At 31.4% G+C, this 22,128-nt stretch overlaps 1 protein-coding gene across 2 annotated transcripts in view; it reads left to right on the top strand.

The window, feature by feature from the left end:
- The window catches only part of LOC111044182 (maternal B9.15 protein), a 30,179-nt gene extending 9,553 nt beyond the window's left edge, over positions 1-20,626 (top strand). The window contains exons 3-4 of one of the 2 annotated variants that reach the window (XM_039424310.1): positions 4,697-4,871; positions 12,687-20,626. In XM_039424310.1, coding sequence (XP_039280244.1) covers positions 4,697-4,871; positions 12,687-13,073 — 562 coding nt within the window. In that variant the 3' untranslated portion in view covers positions 13,074-20,626. Of the gene's footprint in view, positions 1-4,696; positions 4,872-12,683 lie in introns of both variants that reach the window. The other variant, XM_039424309.1, reaches the window with a different exon arrangement.
- Positions 20,627-22,128: the final 1,502 nt, after the last annotated feature.

Below are 22,128 nucleotides of genomic sequence, written 5' to 3'. Positions count from 1 at the left end.
TTTCCTGGAGTAAACATGGTATTGGAAATTATTTATTGCATAATTCCAGAATCAATCAAATTTTGAGAGTTTTTCTGTTCTAATGTTTTCCTGGAGTAAACATGGTATTGAGAATTATTTATTTCATAATTCTAGAATCAATAAAAATTGGAAAACATAAAAACAGAAACTCCCAAAAACGCAACGTGGAAATAATAATTGAATACTTGCATGTGAATAATTTTTTTATGTAATTTTCCACGCTTTTTCCGTTTTTCCTGTGTTCATTTATAGCTCAGATTTTACCTACCTTGAAACTCAATAAATATTATTGTATCGTTACTATCAAGTAGTAAGAACAGAATTCCAAAAGGAAAAAGAAAATTTTGTTATCAATATTGAACCCCTTGAAGAAAACACGTTTTTCCTTTCAATAATTTAGAGAAGAATGAATATTATGTAATCCAAAGAAAACTACTTCTATATCAAAAGACGTGTTAAGTTGAAAAATAAAACTAGAGCCGGAAACTCATTACAGGCATTTCATGTCATAGGCTCGATAGCTCTCGTTTATCGTATTATCATGTCAATAAAATTGTTGTTCAGCAAATTATTTTCAGTATAATTCCATTGTCTCTCAGTTCGTGATTGAGATAATAATGATGTGAAAGTGAAAAGCTGTTCTGAATAGTGAGTTGTGTTTTTCTGGCTCTAAATTTTGTCAAATTACGCAAAAATGTTCCAATTAATGGTGATTTGAGTGTGATATTTTTGTTTTTTATTCTGTTTTCAACCGTCAAAATTTAAAATTCTTAGTTTTAGTTGTTTTTTAGTAAGAATGGACTAAATTTTAGAAAAGTGAAACCATAACCCTATTTCGGACTTTTAAAATGTTATCTAAATTTGGGAGAGAAATAGTACAAGGAATATCCTTAGTTTTTCTCTCCCAATCAGTGCTACTTTGTAAAAATTATGAATAAATAAATAGAAAAAATAGAAATAGAAAGAGTTGAAATTTATATAAAAATATAAACTTGGGATTACACGAAGTATGGAATGAATATTATCCTGTATTCATATTAGAATATCGGGGCACCGAGCTACGCTCGTTTTCTATCCTATTATATTAAGCGAGCAATTTCGGTATATATTTATATATTTGGTTACTTATCTGGTTATTTATAATATCTTTGCTCGTTATTTATTTATTTATTGATAAGCATAACACAATAATTCTTTGAAATGATTGGGGAAGGACTAACAGGCACAGCCCAAAACTGTTTCTTCCCCGAATTTTGATTTATACACTATAAATTAATCCACAAAGTAGGTTATGTTTCATACACTTGAATTCAGGTCCAATTTTATTTATTTATTTATTTATTCATATGCAAATACAATTCAGGTAAAAACAACAGGCATTTGCCCAAAACTGCTTCAAACCTTAATTTGGAATACACAGTCTAAAGGTTATGCTACTTACGTAACTTAAATGATAATTCGTACATAATTTTGAGTCCAAAAAATGTATCTACTACAATTTTGAATTTATTAGATTGATCAATTTCCAAATACGAATCCAAACAAAACTCTTCCTTCACAATTGCAAAAAAATATTGAAAATTTCACTCAAATCCACAAACTTATGTTATTTTCTGTCCAAATATTTGAAAACAGAAAAGTTCTAATTTAGATTGTTTACAAACCAATGAATAACAAAATAACACTCATTAATCACTTAAAACTGTAAAATAATGATTAACTTTGAACATCACAAAGGCCTGGTTGCACAAAAGCCGGTTAAATTTTAATCCTGATTAATTTCACGTGAACCAAATCAGGGAAGACCATTTCAAAAAGATTGGTTCTACTGGAATTGATCAGAAGTGAAATTAAACTTAACCGGCTTTTGTGCAACCGGCACTAAGTACCTGATTGAATGATTACAAAAGTTCGACAGCTGAGTCCCACACACATGCACTCGCTCACTCACTTCAATCATCAATAGACGACGAAATTATCATCTGTTTTCCCAAGGATGAATAATTATTATCCTTTTCATGTCCTTCAGCTTGTTTCACCAGGAATGAGATCTAGTCCAATCGAATTTTTATATCATAATCCTACTATGTTCCAAATTTCGTGAAAATCGTTAGAGCCGTTTTGGAGATTTGTTGAACATAAATAACCAGATATAAATATAAAGATATAAATATATATTAATATACCAGATATAACCAGATATAATAAATTGCTCGCTTATTATAACAGGATAAATAACGAGCCAAGCTTGGTGCCCCGATATTTTATTGATAAACAAAATAAAATTTATTAAAATGATTGAGGAAGGACTAATATGCACAGCCCAAAACTGTTTCTTCCCCGAATTTTGATTTATAGTTCAAAAAGTAGGTTATGTTCCATACACTTGAGTTAAGATCCAATTTCCAGTCTAAACATTTGAAAACAGAAAAGTTCCAATTTAGATTGTTTACAAACCAAATTGAATAACAAAATAACACTCAGTAATCACTTGAACGGGTCGCCGGAGTTCCATCTGCCCTGAAAGCCGCCACTCACCAAAAAAATGGTCAGTTTTTACGGACGCCACCAAAGTGGAACAGTGAAAGACAAACTGGGTCTATTCCTATTTTACATCTATCATTTTTTGGCAGCACTGAACCTGTATTCCTCCTCTTAGTTTGTAGTAACATTAAAAAGGCTGAAAAGTAAATAGGCCTATTAAAAGTGTTTATAGGAGTTATCATTAGTTTTAGTAATATTCCTAAATTGGGGAATTCCATCATATTCAGGGAATCAATAAATTTATGAAAGCATAATGTTAATATCATTTTTTCTTAAATCTCCTTCTAGTATCTTACTGTATTGGAAACAAAACTAAGATATTTATAGGCTCAGATCAGAGAAGGTGGTCAATTGGGTTATCTATTTTATAGGTTAGTAATTCTAATATTATTGATGATCATCATCCTCGCTCTACTCGATAGAAAAATTCTATTGACCGAACCGTTGACTGCTTGACCAGTTACTCGAAATTGATAGTTGAATATGATGAATAAAATGGAATACTATTTATTACTTATACAAACGTTAATATTATATTGAAATGTATTATTATTTATATAAATTATTTTTTGAAAGAGTATGGATTCTTTAATAAATTGAGCTTTCATATACCAGCTAGTTTTAAATCAGTTTCCGTTAACGGTACCACAAACAATAACAAGAAAACATGGATTTCTGCGAGTAAGCCAAGCTTGTCTTGTGCGTGAAGCGACCTAGTTTGTCGTCGTCCCAGTTTGACGAAATAGCTCAATTCGTCCCAATTTTTTTGGCTGTGATGGTTTTAAGGGCTGGCGATACTCTGCGACCCCACTTGAACCTGTAAAATAATGATTCGATTTTAAAATTCTGATATACTTTAATTTAGAATGATATACCATTTTATGTCAACAAATCAGATATTTTGATCAAGTTGATTAAAATTACTAGATAACAATTTTTCATGACATAACTGATTGATTAAGAGGAGCCCCCCAGCAGTTGAGTGCATCTGCTAAAAAAGTTTTATGGTTTAAGAATTAAAAGAAAAATAAAAATTAACTTTTTTGATGAATTTGGAAACATTGCAATAATATGTTTTTATTTAAAATATATATATTTTTTATCAATTATGGATAATTTTACCTTTCGAACCCTTAAGGTTTATTTAGCTTTTATGTCGTGTTTATGTTTAACAGCTGGCTATACGTCAGTTTATGAATTTCGGGGATGAGATATTTTGATTTTCCACAGATGCACTCGCTCACTCACTTTATTATCCACAGACGACGAAAGACTCAGCTGTTTTTCCAAGGATGAATTATTATCCTTTTAATGTCCTTCATCAAGTTTTTCCAGGGATGAGACCTAGTGCAATCGAATTTTTATATCATAAACCTACTATGTTCCAAATTTCGTGAAAATATTTAAAGCCGTTTTCGAGATCCGTTGGTCATAAATAACCAGATAAACAGATTTAAAATTAACCACATAAATATAAAAATATGTACAGAAATTGCTCGCTTAATATAATAGGATTTTACAATACATCGGTTAACAATATTGAAATTAACAATCAGCATATGAAATACTGGGTGGGTGAAGTCAATACCACATTATTTAGCTCGCTAAAACATAGTAGGCCTACTGTACCACAATATTGATATCAATCATCGCTGACAATAGTTATGTCAAACATTGGCCTGTTTCGTGTGTTTTAAAGATATTTTAATGGTGTAAAGGAGAAGTTCTTTAAATATTATTACGTTATTGACTAATATTGTTTTTTTAAGTGTGTGTGCATATCATGGGCCTTAACTATATAGTAATATATATTCTTAACAATACTGTATAAAGTCTTAATTCTCAATATTTTCTATAATTGTCTGGAGTTGAATGCTGACGAAATCCACTCATTTCTTCCATTTATTGAACTATTGACTTGACCACAGAAAATATTTTCTAATGTAATATTCATTCTTTGATCATTATGAAAACCTTCAACTTATCACATGCAAAAACTTGGGTCAATATTTGAATTTGAATGTGGTTTAGACAACCTCAAGTATTGTTCATGATGGCTATCTGCCGCATTTCGTCATTACAGAGGAAGCTTTGTTCAATCTTTGCCTTATGCCGTTTTTTATCACTTTAGGTTCGGCGAAAACAAAGGATCGTACTGTACATTAGCATCATTCAGTGACAAGGAGAACCGGCTGGTGAAGAAGGAGCCTGGCTCCACTGAGGACATGTCAAGTGCAAGTAGCGAAGGAGAAGAGCCGACGCCAACGGGCAAACTTCGTTCGAAAACTGCTGCTGAAAAGAAGCCCGTAAGTAGTATTGCACGCTTTTTTCTAATCTTGTGATAACATAGAGTTCTTAATCTAAATTACTGTCCAATTCCTATCTTACTGAGCATGATATTTTAATTGCATTATGAATAATATTACAATGGACAAAGTATCGTGTTAAAACTGTATAGTATAATGTAACTGTACAAAAAGTATTGATCCAAGTATATTTTATAAATACGGTGGGTGCTTCAAGTTCATGAATGTGTCATACATCGCTACGAATCGTTGTTAGTTGCTATCTATTTTTCTATTCAACAAATTATTGGATATTGCATTTTGACCAGGTAAAGGTTGATAAATGTGAATTGTGGGTAGGAATACTATATTATATTATTTTACTTGCAATATTTATGAGCATTCAACAATTGAATTTCAGTTGAAATTGATCAACAAACCATGGGTCTAAATCTACTGATAGGATACATTTGATTTTCTCCGTAGATTCTAACTCTGAGTGTTATGAAATTATTATTTTCAGTATAATATTAAAGCATAAAATTTGTAGAAACATTTTCAGGTCAATTTGTTCAAATAAGAATTGTTCTAACCAATAATTATTTCTGTTGATATTTTATCCGTCGTTTCAGTGTATCTGCTAAAAAAATATAGAAACGAACATTTTCTGATAGTATTTTAGGACTCATTCAATTCTCACTTCATTATTTTGTAGACGAAATCTCAAAACGTAGTTCCTCGCTTGTAGGGGGTAATATGAATAAAACAGGTTACGTATCATGTCAACAGTTGAGGTACGATTATGTTGTTTACTTTATTGCAATTGATTGAGAGGGCTGAATGTTTCATTGTACACTCCATATCGCCATTCATCTCGACAAGCATCTATGCCACGTGCGAACGCCGGGCTCGATTTTAATCGTATTGATTTTCAATATTCCCATGGCAACAGATATTCATTAAACGCTACCTCTTCATTTTCCTCGTCGTATTTTTCGAACAGGTAGTACATACGCGTCGGCGGCGCTCCTGCGCTATTGGCCGTCTCCCCACTTTATGCTCCCGAGATTCAACTCAGATACGACATCTTATAATAAGGAGCATTTTGAAATATTCTCAATGCTTTCATCTGCTCCTCTGTTTCACCAACTCCGATAATAATTTTGCTGATTAATATTCCGTAGTCGAATTGCTGTTTGTTATGTTAGCATTTATTTATTGATAAGATCAATTCAACGAATCTACTCAAATCAAAATCTTGTTTTGTATGAATACAATTTCGTATATTTCGTTGAATATCAAATTTGAATCCGGGACTATTAGATGTATTGTTTGCTTTTCTATTAATTAGACCAAACTTATCACAGAATAAATACAGAAATGAAACTGGTTAATTATTAATTTGTCAAGTGATATTACATAACTGCAGTAATCGATTAGAAAAGTAGAAATAATGATGACGTATATTGAATATTCTTTTTTTATTAAATTCACTTATTCTAAATACGAATCTTCAAATATATTTCAATTTGGAATCTTTCAAGCATATCATTATAACAAAACATGCTCACTAAACATGCGAACATTTTCAGAAGATTTTATTTTTGTTGAGAAGAATAATAGTTCCTCCAAAATTCTTCAGATCCAGGACAGAGACGAAAGTAATTGATGTCAGTAGCGAAGTCAGTAATTGATGTAATAATATTTTTGCAATGTACAATGATCATGTTATGATTCAAATTCAACAAGATGCAAACATCACAAATTTCAACTACACATGAGAAAATTTTCAGAAGATTTTATTTTTGTTGAGAAGAATAATAGTTCCTCCAAAATTCTTTTAATATTTTACGTGTGAAGCCTCCTTTAAGCTGCGTTTACACCAAAGTGATTAAACAAACTGTTTATTTTTCCGTCCTTATAGATTCTATTAGATTGAACGGAACTTGACAAACACATATTTTCATGTGAATCATGTGTATAATAAGTTATGTTCAATCTAATAGAATCTATAAGGACGGAGAAATAAACATTTTGTTAATAACTTTGGTGTAAACGCAGCTTAAAGGAGGCTTCATACGTAAAATATTAAAAGAATTTTGGAGGAACTATTATTCTTCTCAACAAAAATAAAATCTTCTGAAAATTTTCTCATGTGTAGTTGAAATTTGTGATGTTTGCATCTTGTTGAATTTGAATCATAACATGATCATTGTACATTGCAAAAATATTATTACATCAATTACTGACTTCGCTACTGACATCAATTACTTTCGTCTCTGTCCTGGATCTATTGGTCCCTGGTTGGATTTCTCACCGTATATTCTATGTACTGTACTTATACTTTGAAAATATTTTATTACTACTGCGTTATGACTGCTTACTTGGCCCAGTTGGTTAGGACCTTAGACCATTTCTATAACTTGTATCTATACAATTATGTATTCTAGATACCTTGGTTAGGACTGTTGGTTCTCAATTCAAACTGTTCGTTCCACCAGCTGTAACTGGTTTGATTCCTGCACCTTCTTTTCTTTATCATAATTCACCTCATCCCCCATGCCTAAATCTCAGACTCCCATTTGAAGGAAATAACTTACTCAATGTCAAATAAAACAGTATGTTGAGTAGTAATTTTTATTTCAGAAAGAATCCCTAGCAGTTGCTGAAAATTGCGTGTATATTAGAAGTTATTGGCACGTGCTGATTGCTAATGCAGTTGAGTACTTTCTGTGAAGGCCTTTAGCTGAATTATGGAAATGTTATCTTTCATCGACTGTTCACTGTTCCATTTAATTTTTTATTGAAGAGTTGTAGGAGGAGACGAAACTCAATATCCACGCCAAAGGTTATCATCATTTAAAATGTTGCCAAGTTACTTCAACACAATTTGTTATTGTATTGATACTGATTTTTTTACAATGGAAAATCAGTCTCATAATTATAATAGCATCTTATCTTCAATACTCTTAAAAATATGTTTTTGTCAATATAATATTCAAGCCTTATTTTTAAACGCTTTTCTAATATCTATTACACTTGATTACAAATTTATACAAATAAATAAAAATAGATGCCCTCATTATTATACATTGACCAAAAACACTGGGTGTTCAGTGTGTTAATTCAATTTATTGCGGTTATTATAGGTCGTGCTAATTATTTGACATTTTCAAGAGTAATGATTTCGGCCAAAGAAATCAGTGGTTAAGGTATTAAAATAAAATAATGCTTGCCGCAATCCTTATTTTTACATTACACTATAGAAATTGATTACAGCGTCAATAGAGATTTCTATAATAAAAGGTTTTCCGTTTTTAGAAATCTATCCAAACTTTCCATCGGTACAATAATAATAATAATTAATACTGTACTGAGTAAGGTGATTAACATTCATTCTCCAGTAATAGAATCCGCATTTGGAAGTACTGGATTAAAGACAATGGGAATCAGTACCTAAGGCAAAAAATGAGACATTATAATTGAAATAACATTCTGTTAAATCTATTGAAATGATCAATATTTGATCATTCATTATGGGTTTCAAATAATTTGGCTTATAAGGCTTTTAAAAATGGCTTTTCATAATTTTAGACGTACGAATTTTCCTGTATTGGATAAAAATAGTAAACCTAGATATGAATTATTTTTTTAGTTTATATTTTTTCATGAACTTAAGATTGAAAATTCAAGTATTTTTTTTCTATTTTTTACTACTATTCTTCATCTCAACTCTAATACTATTGATTCATCTCAACTTCCTATTCTCAGTGGATATTTTTGCTCAAAATTGCAGTTCAGTTTTTGATAGTTTTCCATGCAAGATTCACTCATGCATTAGAGACCTTTCACTTTTCTTTCGATGATGACCTTGATTGATCCGTGTTGCCATCGTTTTGACCTTTCATTTCCTGCTCTATGTTCTTGAAGCTGATGAACTGTTCATAACCTCCACTTTCCACAGCATAATCATGCTAATCGGTTTCGATTATCGTCAAAATTTCTTTGTCATCTACTTTTTTTCATTTTTGTACAAACTTCCAACTATTTTACTATCATTTTGAACTTAATATCCGTACTTTTATCAACTTCGACCCACACTTGAATGTGAGCTATGCACCAGATACTGTACATGATCTCTGATAATACTAGAACCATCATTGACTGTGCAAAGAAATTGTCTGAAAAATTGCAATGGTGTAAATGAATTTGCATTCATGCAATACTAAAAACGGTTACACGTTTTTATGTGGGTCGAGGTTATCTATCCCAGCTTAATCGATTCTTTATGAAAGAGCTCATTCTGCTCAAGATAATAATTCATCAATGGGCTCGATCTTATTAGCACTATTAAGTGTCATGTGTTGTATAAAGAAATCGTTGATGAAGTCGTGATTAATCTATTCATTACTAAAGTTTTTAAGAAAATGTTTCTTCATGTCCAAATTTCTTTTAGCTTATAGAATTTTTGGATATTCGAATCTATCAATCAGCAACTGTTCTACTCTGCTACCTCTCAGACGTCTTTCATTACTGAATTCAGCCTCATTACTGAACTAAACAACTATTTTAAAGAATATAAGATAAGACGAGATATAAATTTATTCAACACAGTTAATCATATGTAATACAATGAACAGTTGAACATCGTCATAGAGATACAATTAATACAATGCGCTTATACTTGTATTTATACAATAATTTGTAAGTGCTAATATACAACTTGTAAGTGCCAATATCTACTAGTTATCACAGAAATCTATAATTCTGTAGTAGGCCTTGTCAGCAAGAAAGCTGTATAAACGACTTTTGAAAATGCTTATCGACTTAGATTTCAGCTCTGCAGGCAATTTGTTGTATAATTTAGAACCAATATAAGAAGGTACTTTCTCATACAGTTTCAACCTATTCTGTCTTGAAGCTATATTGTTTCTACTTCTGGTTTTATGATCGTGTACTTCTGCATTCGTAACCAGTTTCGAGATATGTTTATGGGTAAAAATTAATAACTTGTATATGTAAATAGAAGGTAAGGTGAGAACATTCAAAGAAACAAATGCCTCTCTACAAGACTCATTATACTTAAAACCAGCCATATATCGTACAGCTCTCTTTTGCAGTTTAAAAATCCTTTGGAAATGAAAATCAGCGGTGCCTCCCCACAACTCTATACTATAAGCAACATGGGAGTAGAAAAAAGCATAATATACTATTTTTGACACCGATAATGGCACAAATTTCATGATATTCCTTATAACAAATAGATCCTTACTCAGCCTAGTAACATTGCATCCACATGCTCATCCCACATAAACTTGGAGTCAAAGTGTAAGCCAAGCAATTTAACAGAGTCAGTATTGCTAACACATTCGTCACCTATATATAAATACGGTTCAACCGTATTGTGTCTCAAACTAGAATTCACCTTTTTTTTCTAGAATTGACTGTCAGGAAATGCGTGTTGAAGAACTGTACAACCTGATTACAATTCATTTCAATATTAATATATTATCATATATTATCTCTAAGCTGATTATAATGAGGTTTGTAATGTATATGGGATTCGTTATATCGTGTAAATTACCATGTCAGAAAATCGGATTACTGGTCCAAGGTTGAAAGCTCTGTGTAACATTTTTCGAATGATTATTCAAAAGTTTTACAACATTTACTTCGCTCACTAATATCAAATTGGAACTAATGAAATTGAAATGAAGGTTTCATTTTTTTGTAAATACTTCTATCTTTTAAATAAAATAGGCTACTAAATCTTATAACTTTGATAAGAAATAATAAATTACTAGTGAATGGTTTGTATTGATAACAACAAAGGCTTTGGGTCTGTAGAAGCCGATAATTTTTGGTCCAGAGTGGATGGGAGAAGCGAATCGAGCTGAAAAGCACTTTCCGAGAAATCTGTCTGGCTTGGCGCGAGATCGATAAGTCGAGTAGATATAGGATGAGTCGATTTTCAATAACACCCGTCTCCTTACATCCGTATTCTCCTCCAAACGGCTAGTCGGCTAATCGGCCAAACCGAGTTATTGCGATTGAAAGCTACTATACAATAATCTATCTTCCAATTTTATTTGCAGGCTATTTAATTTTATCTTACCTATTCTGTGCAGACTATACGATTATTAATGTTTGAAAGTTATCATCTTTTTGACTGATCTGCTTGAGATGAGTGCTAGTGCTAGGGCTTTTCGCTGTGGGTTCAAACTACATAGTATGTAATTGAAATATTAAGGGGCGTTTACTTGGGGGCACATTAGACAAGTTTACTTAATATTCAAGTTTTGTATAAGATGAATGTATTTTGCAAAAAATTAAATTATTGAAGTTCACAGGAACAGAAACTTGATTCCACTATTTCAATGTAGACCCTTATTCAAGTTTTGTAGATGTTGAACATGTTTGACTTTTGGATTCAATTTGAATATTGAACGTACAATCCAAACTAAAAATGGTATAATAAGATAGAAACAGATGTCAGTAAATGTAGAATGTATAAAACAATTGAATATTTTGCAAGAAAATTAAGAAGAAAACTTTGAGATTAATTAGATTTTTCAATGTATAATTATATACTTTCGAAGTAATGAAAACTTGAATTTAAGTAAACTTGAGTTCAAGTTTTCAAAATCGCCCATCCAGCTCAAACTTTAAAAAAATTTTGAATTCAAGTAAACTTTACTAATGTAAAACCTTCCCTAAGGGACCGATACAGTTTTGGTTTCCTTATCTTATATTGAGAATAGCAATGGTATAGAAATTCTCTTTCACTGTTTCGCTTGTCCGTAAGTATCAGTACATTATTGTCTTGACTCCCTCAAATCCGTGATCGATGTTGAATCGATAATGTTCGATCGAATTCATGTTGAAATGCTCTTAGCTGTATGAACAGGGTCCTTGAAGTAGAGTGCACTAAAACTGGTCATAGCCATTCATAAGATTAACAAATCCCTAATCTCTATTGACCCACCTTATTTGAACTGAACTTTTTCATGTTTCGTTCAATAATTATCGAGAAAACCAACGGAGATTCGAGTAATTGAAATAGAATTCTTTTTAGACTTTTTATCTAGTAAAATGAAGGATGTGAAGATGATGATGTCGATTTAGACGAATTAAATACATACCACCTTCAGTGACAGTCCAATCTCCACGACCCTCGCGTTAGTAGAAATGAGCGGGTAACGCTTGAAGTAGATAAAAATAAATTGTCATCTGTAAAAATCTTGCAAATTGCTGCTCCAATCCTTAGTAACTTATATTTTAGAACCATCAGATTTTTATTGAATATTTATAGATAGATACATTGTCTGTATCTTGTCCACTAAGTATATCGAGAATTAATATTGTCGTCAGTCAGCTAATTAGAATTTGAATTAATTTCAGTGGCTTTGAAAAGTAATAACCTAAACATTATCCGTTGAGTTGGACCGAATTAAATGCTGTTTTCATCAGAATAAATGTTAGTTATCCTAAGTGGGCAAGTTTCTAGGTTTTACTTGTATTCTGAAAAAATTATGGGGGTAAAATTTCAATAGAAGCGTGAAGTATTTGCAGTGCAATTTATCGCCTTATCATGTGATTTTTGTGAAATGTACGGTGGACATGAAACCAACACTGGTCTTCAAACAAGACAAATGAAAGCAAGCGGTGCTCTGCGTTGCATGGGGTTGGTCTAGTGATTATTATTCAGTTTACGAGTCATTTTTTTCGTAGTTATTGAAATATGTTGATGAAATTCGAATTGAAAAGATCTCTTTGAGTGATGGAGTGTCGTCAACTAATGATCATTATTAACTGGGTTTTTTGCTTTTGCAGCAGGTGTCGCCATTGTCACCTAGAAATGCTCGACAAGGAGGCGGTAACAACAACAACAACAACAATACAAAGAAGTCGTCAGGAGGTGGCAACAACAAGCAGAAGCAAAACCACAACAACAACAACAACGGCAGCATGCGCCGGCCGAACAACATGGCGGGTAGCGGGGGTCACTTGGGCGGATCGCAGTCATGGACTCAGTCGTGGTACGCCAGCCTGATGACGCCGCACTGGATGGGAGGCCACCAGGGGGGGCCCCTGCCGCCCCCGCACCCCCTGCACCCGGCCGCCATGATGCGCAACCGCCCCCTGCCACCCCCACATCCCCTGCACCCCGCCGCCATGCCGCCGCGCTACGCCAACTGGCCCAAGGCTCCGCTCAAGGTCTAGCAGCCTCCACCAATCTGCTACTTGCCCACATCTTACTATAGTAGTAGACCAACGACTAATATTTTTATGCAAAACATCGAGATCTACAAATTTCGTGTAATTCATTGACTCAACTAGTGTCTCCCTTTGATATCTCGTCAATGTTGCGGATATGAAAATTTCACTGTTGTAATATTGATCTCTCAATATCAACTTTGTCCTACACTACCTATTATCTCTGTCAATATTGTAAATAATATGTTATTCCAAATTTAACATTATGTGTGTATAGATGTGTATACTTTATGTTGTTATATCAACTTGTTCAACTACCAACCATGTTCATGTTTTTGCTGTATAGAAATTTTATCATTGGAAACAATATCCCTTTTTGTACATACAAATTGAGATGAATATAATATATTATATATGGAATTAACTACAAATTATATATGTGTGAAACGCCACACATAGTCTATTATAGAATTTCTAAGGTCGTAACTATTGATATGTAGATTTGAAAAGAAATTAAGTATCTTTTGATGAACTAACTAATTAGAACAGTTATGTATAATTCTATTTTTTAGGTAGCATTATAGTTAACATCGCTAGTTTTGTCAAAATTGAAATAAAATTAGCATTTTCATCGAAACAATTTTATATTTCTTGTAAATATATCGCAGTTATTCAATTATATAGTTCACGTATATCATTTGCTTTAATAGAATAGAGAATCGTTGAACGTATCTATGTGGGAGAAAGAATATTAGTATTTTATAATGTATAATTGCATATATTATACCTCCATCCAGTATTTCTTGCCATATTTATGTTTCCTGGACTACTATAATAGGTCAATAGACTATTATTATCATCAAAGTACATTATTTAACTTTCGGATGAACTTAACTAGTAATTATATATCTTTTCTCATTATGTGTTATTTTGTACTCATTATAATAGCAGAGTAGCTTTTTCGTTGTCGGTAATTTGGAATTTAAATGTTTTTTCTTATTCACTAATAACTATTACACTTAACTATGCGTTCTTCCAGACAAGTGAGATCACTTCGTCCTAAAATTGACATGCTCAATTCAATAATAATTATAAGCCATAGTTTAATATTTTAAACATACGGTCAACAATTGCATCATCGAAGAAAGTGAATAGCAAGTTAATTTGTACTTGACTAAATATAAAGTAAGTCGATGATGAGCTTCTAGATCGCCGGCCTCACCATTGATCTCACGTGACCGGTGTACAATGATCATTCTTAGCATTATTTAATCCTCTAATTCTGCATAATATTTATCTTGAATTATCTCCAGTAATATTCATTTTATTAATAATCCATAATCTGTTTTGTGTTTTGTTTTCAATAAATTGGAATTAAGGAAATCACTTCTTATTATTTATGTGGTTTACAAAAGGGGTTTAAAATCTTTTTGATTTATTCACAGGTTTTTACATCAAATAGGAAATTCTTTTCAATCACTGCTAATGCTTTATTGCTAATAAGTTGCTCTTATTTTTACTACATCAGATTATTAACGTATTCTCTACTTTGGACCATTTCCACTAAGCACGCGATGATAGAAAAAGTCCATAATTTAGAGGTTGGTATATTCAGTTTTAATGTCATTTTCAATGTAACTCGTAAGAAATGTTAAAAATATAGGGTAAAGAAATTTTCAAGTACTGTAGAATAATTTAAGATTTTGAAGGTGAAATCCTTACCACCTTTCCAATATTCATCCAATGGAATAATGACTGTTAATTAATGTCAATTTTTCATGGATAAAGTTTGACTATTTTGTTAAAATTGAACAGAGCATTAACAAATCAAACTGTTCATAGAAAATGTATTTAAAATAAAATTAGGCTATAAATATATTATAAAAATTCTACCAATTCCATATTTTATTGGTGTTTTTTATTTGCTGTAATAATAATAAATTATGCTCACGTAAATTGAGGAAGTTTAGAAATGCTACCTCTAAATGTTGGTAACCAGAAAAATAAATTTGCTCACGATATTGGAATTTGCTACGAACTGTTAATAGTAAAGCCATGTTATGGTGAAATCAGAACTCCTTTGTTGATGTATGTTCAGTAAATTAGTTATGGCTAATGTTTTTATGTTGCTCTTAACTCTCCTTCAATCACCTTATTCTCAACCTCAAAAAGTAGGTGCAAGTCCGATTCAAGGCTCATTGACAACTTCGCATTTGCTATGAATGTAGTAGATAGTGTTATCAATGTTGTAATTATTGTACTCTCGCATGTATCATTAATTCTACAAACAGCTGTCATGTGTCTAGGAGCTGATTACTGTATATCTTAATGTACAGAAATATATATTGTATAATGAAGAATGGTTACGGAACTTGATTATCACCGTGATCCTCAAATATTATTGTCTCGAACCAAATGATTTTATTGACGTTTTTAGCAAACTTAGTCGATGTTAAATTTGTACCGCATCTTAATAACTAATTGGTTTTGGTGTGAAAAAATGAATAGCTTATTAGTATAGATATTGTATTGTATTTTAGATGTTTCAGTGTTTTTATCTTGGAAGCTAATATATCTATATTTTGTGCTAAGAATGCTTATTATTAGTCGTGGTATTTGGGATTTGCAGGCGAATAAATCGCAATAAATGTTGCTTGTGATGCGAACCCTTTGCACTTGTCGAGAAGTATTGAAACTTTTTAAATTTGATGTTATATCTATTTAGCATTAGTAACTAGAATCGTTCGTAAATGTATTTCAAAGTGAAATAATAAATATCCTACCTACAACTCATATTATTGTTGATGTAGCATCTTCCAAATTTTATCCATGTTATGATAGCACAGTCTTATTCTTTACAAGAACATTATGATCACCAGCTTTAAGAAATATGGTCGAGGATCTTGAAGAAATATGCTATTGAAGAATTTTGAAAAATACAGAAGCGCCTTGATTATCCGACCAAGTTAGTGTACTACAATACTTGATAAATAACTGTTCTACTTTTATAACTGGAAGCTTTAGCAGAATGATTTTTATCATTAACTTGAAATATTCATTCAGCTGTAATCTTGATACTTCTCGAATTGCTGTAACATATTTTTTCACCTAATACTATACAGCTAAATCCATTTTCCTTATTTTAGCGTTCCTATTATTCTCCGGTAGTCCCTCAAGTGACTGATAATCGAGGTGCTACTCTTAATTGGATAAAGTAAATAGTAGTTTGAAATATTTTTCTGGAATGTCTTAAATAGAGTGAACTCTTGAATGAATGAATGAACCATGTAACTAGGTAACTTATAATTTTCAAGTTGCAGTTTCAGTTAATGAAACTTACCGTATATTAACTTATATTATAACCATTATTAATAAAAAGCTCACTGATCATTTATTGAACTAAGATTAAATTTTATTGTATCACAAAATTTGATAATGCTGCATTTTCTTCAAGTCAGTAGCACTTGGATTCTCAAGTATTGTTTCTTAATCTTATGGCCTATGGCTGTGATATAGAAATTATTGGACTTTTTAACATCACATGACTGATGTCGAAATAAAATTAAATAGACTAAATAAATTATATCAGAGAAATTGGATAAAATTTAGCTGAGTGTTGAATTGTTATTTTGGAGTGTGTTGTTATTTATGACAAATATGAAGGTTTATTGTAAAAGAAGATTTCTATTAAATAAATATTCTCATAGATTTTTATTTCCGCTAGAATTATCTGGCTAATGTTGATATGTATTATATATTATATACCATTTTCAAATTTATCTTAAAAGAGCTGATAACGTTACCAATTTTGACTTCTCGTCATTAAGATGAGTTATTCGAATTATGTTCGTACTCTGTACGCAAAACTCCAATTTATTGTGTGAGTTGTTACATTTGTGCCAGATAAACTTGAAATCAAATTTTATGTCGTTTTAAAATGTGCCACTTGCTGACCACAATTGTTTAATGAAATTAGCCTTGTATTCTTGTTTCTTATGTACATTGATTTTCCCTATTATTTTGTTACCGTACTCAACATATTCACTGGACAATTGTACTTAATAATGTTGAGGATAAACCAGATAGTACAATTTTGAATTTTCATTATATCATATTCAGATTCTCTCAATATGTCCGGTTCTATTAATCTTACTTTTCTATTTTCTGTCCTTGAATAGAAAATAGAGTCTTGAATCATATCCAGAAATTAATCTCAATTGCAAAGTCAACAGAAATTTCACTATCTGGAGCTTTCTCGCCTATCCCAATTTTTGTTTTGTCCATTGATAGTGTGCTATAGTTTTTATAGAACGAACACTATAACTTCAATTTGAGAATTGAGGAATACACATTCCCGAATAATTATTACATTTTTGACAAATCAAAATTGTTTTGCATTGTAATCTCTTCTAAACTGTTTTTAAATAGTGTCCGTCTTAAGTTATGGAAATATTCACATTTTTGTATGTATTTTTCTACTAAACATTTTTGTGCTGACTAGAAATATTGAACAAAAATGATTAAAATACTAATAAATTTAATTGAAAGTATAGCAGAGCGATACTATTATATATTATTTCAGTTGTATATTAATATTCCTACTAAAGATAGTCTTCTTATGATTTTAAAATATGATTTTCTGTTGAAAGCATTCAAATTCTTCTTACGCAAATTATCGAATTGTAAATAAGTAAGTAATTGAGGGAATGATAAGTAAACAAGATTTTTTAAAAAACACTTCAATAGCTTAGCTTTATTGTCAAGTAAAAACGGATGAAATTATTTGTTTAAAACATCTTTTGATACTCGTGGTTGAATCATGAATTTATCATAGGTAATCATTCTGTTGGCATAAATTATCTCAAAATAATGAGTTTAACTCTATTTGTATCTTGAGTTTTTATTATTTTCTATTCAGTTGGCATGATTCAAATCATAGACCTTATCTCCAAAGACTATTGATCTCATTCAATTTCAGTGATCGTATATTTGTGTTTGGTCAGTTGCACATCAGAATACGTAATTTTTAGTTTACAATATTTAAATAACTGTTTTCATCCGAAAACCTCTAATGCCATGTTATGATTGAATTTAGTGCAACAATAGTAATAACATGATAATAATGTTCAATTCACCTTTTCAGTACAAGAGTTCACTGCTCTCTTTGCACTGTAGGCTGTATGTGGAATCCCAGCTATTTAAACAATCCGAGCAATTTACTTATAAATTAAAATGTTCTATTAATGATGACAACTTGGAGTACAGTAGCCTAATCGTAGAGTTTCAATTAGATCTGGTTTTCATCGTGTTCCTGTACATAAATCCCAGTGGAGTTTAAAATTAATTTCCAAGTGAAAATCAATACCGTAATTTATTTAAATGAAAGAAATAGTCCTCATTTTATGTTATCTTAATTAACATCATATTATATTCTTCGATTTTCCAGAAATGGTAATAATAACGGCTTAATCACAAAACGTCTTGTTTCTTCAAATTGAATTCAATCAATGAAATATTTTGTAGGAATTACTAAGATATTTCATGAGTGGTTTTAAAATTATAATACTGTATTCAAAATTGTATCGAATTCTGTATACTTTTAATAAACCAATAGTATAGTGGACTAAACCAAAAATATAAATGCTCTAATTCCACTGGGCTTTAACACTGCGTCTGAAAATCTTACCATTCACCTTACACATTGATGATTTTTGTGTTAAATATTTTCATTCTGTTTTATTACTAAGATGTAAATTATTCTCAAAACCAACTACAATCATTCATGGAATTCAAATTTAGAAATTACAACATTTCAATTTTCCAATGTTAATATGTCATTCACATTTCATCACTCACTTGAACGTTGTATTATTAATGTCTTGAAGCTTCCAAATGAGCTTTTTATTGGATGTTTTAGATGTTAATTGAAATATATATGTATGTATATATATATATATTTATCACTTGCTGTCTAATATAGATGTGTGTTAATAATTTTGAATCGATGTAAAATCGAGAGATGTTGAAAGCTACGTTATGTTCTAGACTGCATGATATTTAAATATTCAGTATATGTATGCACTATTTGAAAGTGTCAAATGTTTGTCTCTATTTCCATTGTTGGGTATAATTCAACGTTTGAATTGTGTGTTCGTACTCAACATCAGTCGATGTTGTACTCACTTGAATGGAAATTCCATGTTGGTAACCATGGTACAGATCATTAAATGCACTGTTGCATTATATGGTATAGTACGGTACCTTTATAATATCTTGATGTACGTACAAAATTGTGGCATTGAATTTATTGATGTTTATAACCTATTAACAGTAGCTCGTCTTAAATTTATGTGCATTAGTAAGGATTTTCCAACTCACGTTTTTTACTAAATTATTGTTTGTTAATCAGTTTAATTATATAAAATATTTTACAGAACGTGTAAATTTTTTAATATTATTTTATTTGTGGAAATTGAACAATATAAAATAAAATTTATGTAATAGAAAATGGTTTAGTTACTTGATCTGTGAAAATAATGTATATTGTGTTTGTGATAATTATTATTTGTTGAGTTTTTTATATTTTATGTACTATAAAATTTTAAAATGTGGATTAATGAATGCTATCAACGGTTGCAGTTATCAAGTAGTGATAGATATCTATGATGTTAATAAAATTCTACATAAATTCTTTATTTTTCTATATATTGTGATACTGGTGGTATTTAGTTCAATTTTACAATGTTATATATATTTCAAATTCTTGTCCAAGAACTTGACTGGTTTTTATAAACTTTAATGTAATTAATAATTGAAGAACACATTGAATTTTTACAATAGAAGCTCAGAATTCACATATTGGTAGTAGTTTTTTTGTACAATATCTATAATGATATTAAATCTGTTCTCTAGTCGTGATAAATTTGAAAAACGTGTATTGGAACATCAATTATTACACATAATGACTTTCTGTGTTTCTCAAAATGTCTGAAACATTCCCTTCAAGTCTGATGTTAGAAGAAGTAGTTATGGAATATAAATGTCTCGATATTTGTGTATTGAATAAAAAAATTGTTACTAGTGCTCTTTGATCATTCAAATTTTTTTCAGTTTCCAAATATTCAAGTTCTGTATGGCTTTTAAATTGTTGAAGAATCTATTGTGTTTTAAATATATTTCTATAAAGCTGTTGATTATATTCGATTGAGTGAAGATGTTCATTTTAATTTGAATTGAAAAATAATAATTCTAGGTAAATATGTAGACTATTTTCATTTTTCCTTATTAGCTACTCAAACTTGTATCGACATTTTTAACAGCTTATTGAATTTTTATATTACTATATGTTTTAATTGTTCATGATTTGTGTAATTCCTACTAGATTGCCAATTTTATCTAGAGAACTGTATGTTTGCCATTTTACTTTCAATGTATTAGTTTTAATTTGACTAACTTGTTTAGGACTAATTATTTCTAAGATTTTGAATCAAGGAAGCACCCTATTATGTAATAATCAACTGTATCGGTGTATTAGAAAAAAATATAGTTTTTGCAACTGATTTTTTTATAAATCTCATTTACATTCACCCATACCTCCTTTTTCTATTATTCAATGTTATCACCTGAGAGAAATGATCAATTTGTAGATTATTTTTGTTACAACAGTGCATTTCGTGACTTCAGATTTCCGAAAACAGAGAAAGTCCCCCATTTCTGATTCGGGAAGCTGGCTGATCGAGAATCAGCCAATCGGTGAGCTTTATGCACTGGCACCTCGTGTAGCCTCACATCAACGGCGAGACTATATTTTTTCAGGCACCACAAATCGGAGAGCTTTCTCCCCGGCCGACTCTTAAAACGCCTTATATGGTCTCGCCCTAGAGGCAAGGATTCTACGATTCACCGAGAATCTATGACTACGACTTGGGCGTCGACCACGATTTTAGGCCCCCAGACGCGGCTGTTATGACCATAAGGGCCAAGACACATGGAGCTATAACCTATAACTATATGTACAGCGTCCTGTACACAGCTTTTTCCAGGAGTTTTCAGACAAGTCGGCAATTTAGGAAGCTCTCTGATTGGTTGATTCCCAACGCCAATCGGAGAACTTTGTGCTCTGCCGACACGTCTAAAAATTGTTCGTGTAGCTGTGCCATAATAATGGTAGGCTAATAGTCTACAGCAATACTATATAACCGTCTAGGGGCTAGAATCGTAGATTCGTCGCTATAAAGCCGATTTCACTCAATCGTAGTGAAGCTTTTGAAAGAAAACGTAGTCGACCTATCTCCTAATTTATAACCGGAATGTCAATTTCACACCCGCTGTAGTGCAGATTTAGCATTAGAGGAGACTAAGACGGCTGCGTATTATTTTAAAAATGTTTCAAGCTACCGTACGCTACGGCGGTGTGAAACACCAAGTTTCATCCTTGGGGTTGAGCATACCGAAGGGGAAGGTCGGTACAATATTTATCACCGCTCACCCCTATATCTCAAGAACGGTCGTGGTCGACGACGTCATGTACACACAAACCAAAAGGTCCACTACATCATTCGTAGTGCTATGTTTCTATTATAATAGGCTATAGTTCTGCAACTTGTTATTAGGAACCGTAGTCAACCTATAGTGAGGTCCACGTTATAATGGCAGTGTAGGAAGATAGGAGAAAAGGGTTGCCAGATCTCAGCCTTGCCACCCAAACAGCTGATACTGGTATAAATGATCAATTTAACTCTTCATTATTGTTGAAAATGGTTAATCATATTTTATTTATCAATAAAATATATTTTTTAAAGATGTAATAGGCCTAATACGTTTTTATGATTGAGATTAAATATTTTGTCAGTTGAATTTTTACATTGTTGAAAAACGATGTGGCAACATCGCAATGTGTGAATGATAGCGCCATCTGCTTTGTTGAACGATAGACAAGGATGGCAGTACCATTGCAAATCACACACCGCCATTATAACGTGGACCTCACTATAGGTAGGCTACGGTACCCTAACTTAAGCCCAAACAATTATTAAAAATACCGTAAATTCAATTTCAATTT

The sequence above is a fragment of the Nilaparvata lugens genome, chromosome 3, assembly GCF_014356525.2.
Source record: "Nilaparvata lugens isolate BPH chromosome 3, ASM1435652v1, whole genome shotgun sequence".
NCBI classification, from domain to species: Eukaryota; Metazoa; Arthropoda; class Insecta; order Hemiptera; family Delphacidae; genus Nilaparvata; species Nilaparvata lugens.
The sequence above is the reverse complement of the archived record's forward strand: the minus strand, read 5'-3'. Positions and strand labels throughout refer to the sequence as shown.